Below are 9,651 nucleotides of genomic sequence, written 5' to 3'. Positions count from 1 at the left end.
ACATTTCCACCGAAGCTCTGTGCTAGACGAGGCCGCTCCACCTCCGGCCACTATCTTCCAGCGCTGCTCCACAAACAATGCTCCCAAGAGAGAAACGACACCGCAATGCCACCATCGTCCGATCTGGAAGACCAGATCCTAGGGTTTCCCTAGGAGTAGTACGAGTGGGTCGACAATAGTCACATGACGATGCCTTCATCAAGGTAACGACACGGAACGCTGCCATCGCCCGCCGTCAGCTCGGTTTTCACTGGCAACTACGTCTCCATGACTCGCAGCCGGTAGTACATGACGGATCCAGAGATCTGAACACCCAGCCTCAGGCCGACCACCTCTAACGGAAGAGATGACCACCACTGCCGGCTGCACCGATCGGAACAGATCTGACCGGAGGTGCCGCCAACGAGACCACCAGGCCCTCCACGCCGCCGCCGCCGATCTAAAGGCAGCATGCATTCCACCGCATCCAAGCCGGCCGACGCCGACCGCAGCTCGAAGGGCCAGTCGTTGCGCCCGCAGCCCCGGCCGCCGCCCGTGACTGGGCCACCCGCCGCGCCAAGCCGTCGCCGTCCGAGGACGGGCCGGCCTCCCGCCGCATGCCTCGGCTATCCGCCGCGCCGCAGAAATCAGATCGGCCGCGCCACCACACGTCTAGGGGCCCCGCACCACCCCGGAGACGCGGGAGAGAGGAAATCCTCCGCCACCGCCGTCGGCCCCCGGGCATAGCCCGGCGGCGTCCCCCGGCGGCGGCGGAGGGAGGTGAGGAGGGAGTGCGCGGCGGCGGCTGAGGGAGGTGAGGAGGGAGTGCGCGGCGGCGGCGGCTAGGTTTTTGGCACCGCCGAGTCGCCCTAGCGGGGGGCAACGAGGGGGCCTCGTCTGCGTTTAGTTGTTTTCTCACACTTCTTCCGCCCGATATATATACAAGGGAACAGAAAATATTAAGCCCGAGGAAACATATGCAGTGGACCTTGTAATGAAGATAGTAGTAACCCTTTTACGACATAGAGGAAAGGAGCCATATATCAACTATATAGATTGTTTGCGTTGTTTGCGAAAATTTTGGCGTTGAACTCGGTACAAAAGCACCTAAGTGCAAGAAACCTACTTTCATAATTTATAGTTATTAGCATAAAATAACTAACAAAAACAAAAAGGAAAACCATCCACTTATTTTAGTACATTTGGACATCATCTATTATACTATTAGTTATCAGATTTTCTTTTTAAGATTCTGGGAAGATATCAAGGATGATTTGGAAGAGCCATTTGATGCCTTCTAGGAAAGTTAGACACTGAAAGTCTTAACCATGGGATCATATCACGGATTCCTAAAATACATGGTACTGAAAAAAAAAAGATCAAAAGCATACGCCCGTATATTTGGTTGCTGTTAGTTTAAAATACTGACAAAAGTGTTAGCAAAATAGATTGGTATGATAGTTGAGAATATGATTTGGATACCCAGACTGCTTTCATCAAGGAATGCATATCATGGAAGGCATAGATAAAATTGCATGACTCCATGAAACACACCATAATAAAAAAAAGACGTGAATGACCTTTCTTGTATCAGATCGTGCAAGTGATGGGCATTGGAGACAAATGGTGTGATTGATTATGTTGAGGGAAGAGCTACAGGTCCCGCCTGAGTCCTACATGGCACCCACATGGAAGGTAAAACAAGTCAAAGATGATCAACACAAATCCTAGGTGGTCAACAATACTCCTAACAAGGGATCCGGACTCCAACGGACCTTGTAAGGCTTGGATCGTCGGGAGTCATGGCATTCTAAAGGTTTCGTGTGCCAAGCTCTACTCTTGGTGTCTCTCCTCATAGGACGTGAGATGCGCTCCCATGAGGGAACTTAATCTATTTAGAAAGCATCATCGTGTCACTTTTTCGGTGTATGGCTACCTTCGCTATAAGTCCTTCATACACACCCATGCCTACATTTCACTAACCATACTACAAAGGATACCCCTAGATAGTCAAAAGTTGCTTCCATTACAATAACATGGGCGCTGGCCATTGGGAATCCTCAACATCACTCCAAGGTCATCTCTTCCATCCAAGCAAGATGGTCTGACCCATGCGAACTTCAAACAAGGTCAAAGCATCTCTCAAGAAGATTGTGTTGACAAGTCGAACAAGAAAGATGTAATCTCAGAGCTAGACTCCGAGGATCCCGCCCTCTGGTAAGGTAGAGTCATGGGAGCCAACCTCATCGATGCACGAGAATTCTGCCGGCCTATACCGAATAGCCAGCCAAACGAGTCATGGACCAGACAGCTTTGATTTATCGACGAACCTCACAGAAGAAATTTAACATCATCACACTGACCTTGTCGAGCGCACCAACCGGACGATGCCACTAACCAAATCACTCTTAACTCATCATCGCTGCCATAGTGATACAGGCACACAACTCTGACTCCTCGCATGATAGTGAGGAACAACAGAGGAACGCCCAGGGCTCGTCGAACAACTGATATCCTTGCTAGTGTTATCGCTGCCACATAAATCACAACACCACCACCACCACATGCCTCCCACCACGAGTCTCCTAAGCTAGTAAGCTCCAAAGATAAAGCCTCCAAGGAGGGGAGCGATTGTTAAGTGTACACATTACTGTCACGTTTACATGACTTAGTCTCCCCGCCATTAGTCCCACGATGCACGATATGTGTGCACGTTCTCTATAAACTGCATGTATTCAATGCCTATATGTACTCCTGACTCTGAATCAATGAGATAAGTTCAGACTCTGTTCAGTTTTACAGTTCAACAAGGGCAAGAACCCGATTCCCGGTTTTCAGCACCGGAACGCATCCAACAACGGGTCGACCTCCACGACGCCATCGGCTCACGCCTCACCAGCACCGCCTCGTCAACCGGCAGCGGCACTGACGGCACCCACGACTCCGCCATGGCGTGCCCACACTGATCCCTGGACCGGCTTGATTCAGGCCTGGCCTGTCCCATGGACCCAGGCAACTGCCGTCGCCGCGCCTGGCCCCGCGCCCTGGCAGCTGCCGTCGCCACGACTCGTCGGCGGCCCCGGCCTGCTTGGCCGGCCTCCTGCTCAGGCATACTACTCCTTCGCGCAGAACCATCAACCGGCGCCTGCGACATACCCGGCCTCGCCATTTGCGCCTCCTGCCTATGCGGCTGCGCCGATGCAAGCGCCGATGTACGCACCTCCCACGACTCCTGCGTCTCCTGCCTGGGACCAAGCGGCCTTGGTCCACGCCTTGAACGCCTATACCAACCACAATGATGGAGGCTGGATCGTCGACTCTGGAGCAACTGCGCACATGTCTGGTACGCCTGGTATGTTGTCTTCTACCCACCCATCTCCTTCTACACCACCCATCATTGTTGGCAATGGATCACATCTCTCTGTCTCTCACATTGGTCGTTCTATTATTCCTAATGTTCATCGTCCCTTATATCTTAACAATGTTCTTGTTGCTCCTTCCCTAGTCAAAAATCTTATTTCTGTTCGCCGCTTTACAACTGACAACCAAGTTTCCATGGAATTTGATCCCCTTGGTCTTTCTGTGAAGGATCTCAAAACCCAGGCCCTGATCGCACGACATGATAGCACTGGCGATCTCTATCCACTCCATGAAGCCATGGCAACCAACTCTGCATCGGCGTTCCTCGCTAGTGTCAACCTTTGGCACCGTCGCTTAGGCCATCCCAATTCACAGACTGTATCTAGTTTACTTCAACATTTTCAAATTCCCTGTAGAAAAGACTCTCATGACCCAGCGCTCTGTGAAGCCTGTCAGAGAGGAAAGCATGTACGTTTGCCATTTCATCTATCAAAGACATCTACCTTTACACCATTTGAGCTTTTACATTGTGATGTTTGGACGTCCCCTGTTCTCAGTGTGTCTGGATACAAATATTATCTGATTGTGGTTGATGATTTCACTCACTACATGTGGTCTTTTCCTCTTAAGGCCAAATCTGATGTTCATGGCATTTTTGTGAAGTTTCAACAGTTTGTCTCTACCCATTTCTCCACACCCATTCGATTTCTTCAGTGTGACAATGGCACTGAATTTGACAACCAACGCAATCGCGACTTGTTTCTCGCAAGGCTGAGCGCGCCCTTCGCACCATGAATGATATGCTCCGCACCTTGCTCATTCAGGCATCCATGCCCATTGCCTACTGGGTCGAAGCTCTTCGGACGGCTACCTTTCTCCTCAACCTTCGCCCCTACAAATCCAACCCCTCCTCTACGCCATACATCAGCCTTCACAACTCACCTCCACCATATGACACGCTGCGCGTTTTTGGTTGCCTGTACTATCTCAACCTCACTGCCACAACACCTCACAAGCTTGCTCCACGTTCCACTCCGTGTGTATTCTTGGGCTACCCTGACGAGCACCGCGGATATTGCTGCTTGGATCTATCCTCTGGTCGGATTATCATCTCCTGCCATGTGACCTTCGACGAACAATCTTTTCCCTTTGCCACATTGCATGCCACCTCCACGCTTCCGCATCCCAACTCATCCTCCCCTTCCTCACGGCCTCTGTTTGCCATTACCGACAACCCAGCTCCCACGCAGGCCACAACTACGCATGAACCTCCTACACCTCCGGCACCACCGTCCCCTCCACCCCCTCCCTATACTGCCTCCACCACACCTCCCCATACTCCACCTCTACCGGCCAAGGCAATTCCGGTCCCTATTCCCCAAAACCCACACAAGATGACCACTCGAGCGAAACGGGGCTTTGGCATCCCTGCTCGCCGTCTTAACCTGTTAGCCTCCACCTCTACCATATCCCCTGTTCCTAAAACATACCGCTCTGCACTTCATGATCCCCATTGGCTTGAGGCTATGCGCTCCGAGTTTGATGCTTTTAAGCAGAATGACACTTGGGAGCTTGTTCCTCGTCCTCCCTCCTGCAACGTTGTCTCAGGCAAATGGCTATTCCGCCACAAATTTCACGCTGATGGCAGCTTGGCTCGCTATAAAGCTCGTTGGGTATGCGGCGGCTTCTCTCAACAACCGGGAATCAATTACGATGAGACGTTCTCCCCCGTTGTCAAACCAAGCACGATTCGTGCCATCCTATCCATTGCGACCTCCTCTCTCTGGCCTATACACCAACTAGATGTAAAAAATGCCTTCCTTCACGGCACCTTGACTGAAACTGTGTACTGTCAACAGCCACAGGGCTTCGAAGATCCATCCTTTCCTGATCACGTCTGATTGCTCAAAAAGTCTCTTTACGGCCTTAAACAAGCACCCCGAGCTTGGTTTTCTCGCTTTGCCACATACATTCAGACCCTTGGCTTCCTCCCTTCAAAGTCTGATTCTTCTTTGTTTACTTATCACTCCGACAACGCCACCGCCTACCTCCTCTTATATGTTGATGACATCGTCCTAACCTGCTCCTCCACTGCCTTCCTCAACTCTCTTATAGCCTCTCTTCAGTCAGAATTCTCCATGACCGATCTTGGAGCTCTCCATCACTTCTTAGGCATTACTGTCACGCGCTCCTCTGCTGGCCTGTTTCTCTCCCAACGTCAGTACCTCTCTGACCTCATTGACCGCGCTGGCATGACTGACTGTCACATTGCTCGCACCCCCGTTGACACTGGCAACAAGCTTGACTCCTCCGGCAACCCTGTTTCTGACCCGGCGTTCTACCGCAGCCTTGCAGGTGCTCTGCAATATGCCACCCTAACCCGCCCGGACATTGCTTATGCTGTCCAACAGGCCTGCCTATTCATGCATGATCCTCGTGATCCTCACCTCGCTCTTGTCAAACGTATCATTCGCTACCTCAAGGGCACTCTTCATCTTGGCTTACACATAAACACCTCCTCCCCAACTTCCCTGACAGCATACTCGGATGCCGATTGGGCCGGCTGCCCCGAGACCCGTCGCTCTACTTCTGGATTTTGTGTGTATTTAGGTGATAATCTAATCTCTTGGTCTTCCAAAAGGCAACACACTGTTTCCAGGTCGTCAGCAGAAGCGGAGTATAGAGCTGTGGCACACGCTGTTGCTGAGTCTGTGTGGCTCCGCCAATTATTGTTGGAACTCCAACGTCCAATACCCAAGGCCACCATTGTTTTCTACGACAATATCTCTGCAGTGTACATGTCAGCGAATCCAGTTCAGCATCGCCGCACCAAGCACATTGAGATCGATCTCCACTTTGTCCGTGAGAAGGTGCAGCTGGGCGAAGTCAAAGTACTGCATGTTCCTACTCAATCTCAATATGCTGTCATTTTCACCAAAGGACTACCAACAACGATTTTCAGTGAATTTCGCTCCAATCTTACCATCGTCGACATCGATGCTGCGACTGCGGGGGGATGTTAAGTGTACACATTACTGTCACGTTTACATGACTTAGTCTCCCCGCCATTAGTCCCACGATGCACGATATGTGTGCACGTTCTCTGTAAACTGCATGTATTCAGTGCCTATATGTACTCCTGACTCTGAATCAATGAGATAAGTTCAGACTCTGTTCAGTTTTACAGTTCAACAGCGATGAAAGAGGCGTCGACGTTCATCGTTGTAGGAGCCTAGATCTGAGGGTTCGCTCGGAGCATACACCTTAATGAAAGGCACGACGTCTGAAGACATCACCCTTGCCAGCTATGGTAATGGACCACAGGTATGGCTCTCGCCAATTGGGGGAACTCCTCCACTCGAAGTTAGACGAACATTGAAACCTCAATGCGCAGCCAAAATCAATCGTCCACCAGTAGGTGTAGCATCGTCAGAGCATCATCAAGGACCTATGACCATGGCAGACCGCCATCACCAGGCTGCAATGACATCGACTGCACTTCCATAGATTAAAAACCCATCGCACTACTCGCTGCGGCGGGCCTCTATGCAGTCTCATGCACCTTCACATCAGCCAAAGTTCCTCTAGAGCAATCGTCCTTTCGAACATCACTTGCCCCGGATCCATGCATGATGTCGACCCCGACAGCCCACACGAAGGTGAAACTCAGCACCCGCAGCCAGTGAAAGCCTCACAGCCGTCGGGCTCCGCAACCATCGGCATAGCACTAGTGGAAAAACGGCTAGCCACAACTTTTATTTGTGGTGCGCCATTTTGAACCAACTCCAGCACTACTATTCTCAAATAGTGCTGGCGTCGGCCAATTTCGTACGCCATAGATATTGTATTATTGCTGGCGTAGGAATCTTAGAGAACACCACCTGTATGTGGGTCTCAACGTTCTGAAGTGGTTAAACTTAGTGCTGGCATAGCCAAAGTGCCCTACGCCAGCACTAACCATAATAGCTATGCATGGCATTGCCAAGTAAGTTACGCCAGCAGTATATTTTGCGGGTCCATCCATTTTTGAGCCAGCATAACACCGGTGTGAGCGTTACCCAAACCCCAGGGATACATAGAATTGTAATGGTGTTCCCTATGTTTCGCACACTAGTAATTACGTCGTAACACTATTCACGTGTAATCTAGCATCCATTTAGATATTTTCCTCCTCCTTCTTCCTCCCTCTTTCCTCTTCCTCATCTCTCTCTTCTCTTTTCTTGAGAAAAAGAAAAAATTATTTCTCATGATTTCTTAAGTAGGTAGTTAGATCTAGTTAGCTTGTTGCTAGCCTTCACTCTCACTCACTAAGCTAGTTCTCTTCTCCACCCACTCAATCACACACACTTGCATTAAAATTTCCACCGCACTCCATTAATGGCGCCTCCAACTTAGGTATGGTCGCCCCCCTCCCCTCTCCCGCACCTTTGATGAGGTAATATAGACCGAACTTCTCGTTAACTTATGTGCATATATATGATGCATGTGCATATGGATGGATATGTGATGGATGTGTGTGTCATTAGTTGCTACGTATAGAAATTGCATTGCTCATGAATTATTGTCTCGTGTCATGTTTCATTTTGCACGCAATGTCTAGAGAGTTGCAAATGTTTTGGCAAAAACGTTGATTCATTTCCGTTTCGTCAAATTTCTGGCACTCAATATGTCCATTTTTTGTCATGCCGGATTTTTTATGCCATCATTGCTAATATATATGATTATTTTTATACTTTTACCTTTGCAGCACTGCTTGATCGCCTATCGAAAGATTCAATATGGATCAAAGTGTGAAGGGCTTTCTCAATTTCGCAGTGGCAAATATGATACAAAAGGGTGAAGTGCAGATATTATGTCCATGTTTGACATGCGTAAATGGAGTTTTGCACAACCCGTTCGAAGGCAGCGTGCTGGCGCACTTGCTCCGTCACGGTTTCGTTGCAGGTTATACATGGTTGACTAAGATGACTACTTACCTCAAGACGAAAGATGGTTTCAGTTTCAAATCTAAGATGTATAATGAGGTAAATCACACATATTTTAGTTATGCTAATTGGAGAGGATTGGCCAAAGCTCACGGATTTCAGTCTGGTATGATAATAACATTTCATATCGGCACCTATTATCAAAATGATGAGGACATATGGGTCGATTTTTTATACTTGATTCCAGTTCTTCCTTCGTGTAAGTTTTTAAACAAACTTGTTAAGTACCCTTTAGATTCCAGTTCACCCATAACTTACCTTTTTTGTATAAAATTTACAGCTTATTTTCTATCTCCAAGAAACATACGGAACTTAGTAGACGACACCTATTACACAGCTCCCACTACGCTTACTTGGAAGGAAAAGAGGTACCTCATGTCCTTTGTTGCTGATATTGAGACGTTTAAGAGCACTAACGGAGCTGGTCCAAATGATGGACCATACCTGCCCCTAGTGCACACACTGAACAAGAACAACATTTCTAGAAAATGCATGGTAAGATTTTGATCGCTACTTTATATATAGTATGTCTTTTTCACATATGTTCCTTCTTTCAACTCATAGTGTGTGTGTGTGTGTGTGTGTGTGTGTGTGTGTGTGTGTGTGTGTGTGTGTGTGTGTGTGTGTGTGTGTGTGTTACTATTGCTTACTATGTTACTATTATGTTCAAGAACAGAAGCTCCCTAGATGTGTTGTGCCTCACGTGATGGATGACTACCAGGCTGGTGAAATGACCATTATTTCCGACAACAATACAAATTTCAGTGCTACATACTCGTTGCACCACGACGAGATGAACGACTCGAAATTAATGAATGGAGCCAACTACTGAGAGACTGCGAGTTGAAGATTAGAGATCGGTGGATCTATGTCCGACACCATGGACATGCATGGGTTTTCCTATTCTTCAAAATTGTTCCTGAAGGAAAGGAGTACCATGCTAGTAGTTACGATGGTTGGTAATATATATGTACTACTAGCTACCTATCTAGGATAATTGTGAATGAAGAACATGTAATATGCATGCATGATTTAGCTTAGCGAATGTTTAATTAGTCATGATCGATAAGAACTAGCCAGTGTGTGGTTAATGTATGCATGTGAAGAAATGATGCGTCTACTAATGCAAATATCTTATCAAAATCAATGTGGGACAAAAACGTGTTTATATAAATTAATAATAAATTATGTTGTCATGGTAGCGATTTTCTGCTGCCGTGGCAAGAATTTTTTACAGCTTTTCAAAACACTAGTAAGGGCATTCGGACAATGCGCAGCGGCAGTGAAGATTTATCTTATTACTGGCGTTACACTATGTCACACGCCA

At 48.3% G+C, this 9,651-nt stretch overlaps 1 protein-coding gene across 1 annotated transcript; it reads left to right on the top strand.

Annotated features, from left to right (window-relative positions):
• Positions 1–450: 450 nt before the first annotated feature.
• LOC147983016 (uncharacterized) lies at positions 451–3,602 on the top strand. The gene is made up of 3 exons (XM_087540620.1): positions 451–720; positions 2,782–3,331; positions 3,568–3,602. Exons 1-3 carry the CDS (start codon positions 451–453, stop codon positions 3,600–3,602), a joined length of 855 nt encoding a protein of 284 aa, XP_087396746.1.
• The last annotated feature ends 6,049 nt before the right edge of the window (positions 3,603–9,651 follow it).

The sequence above is a fragment of the Triticum urartu genome, chromosome 2A, assembly GCF_056163025.1.
Source record: "Triticum urartu cultivar PI428250 chromosome 2A, HENAU_Tu73, whole genome shotgun sequence".
In the NCBI taxonomy this organism is placed as follows: Eukaryota; Viridiplantae; Streptophyta; class Magnoliopsida; order Poales; family Poaceae; genus Triticum; species Triticum urartu.
The sequence above is the reverse complement of the archived record's forward strand: the minus strand, read 5'-3'. Positions and strand labels throughout refer to the sequence as shown.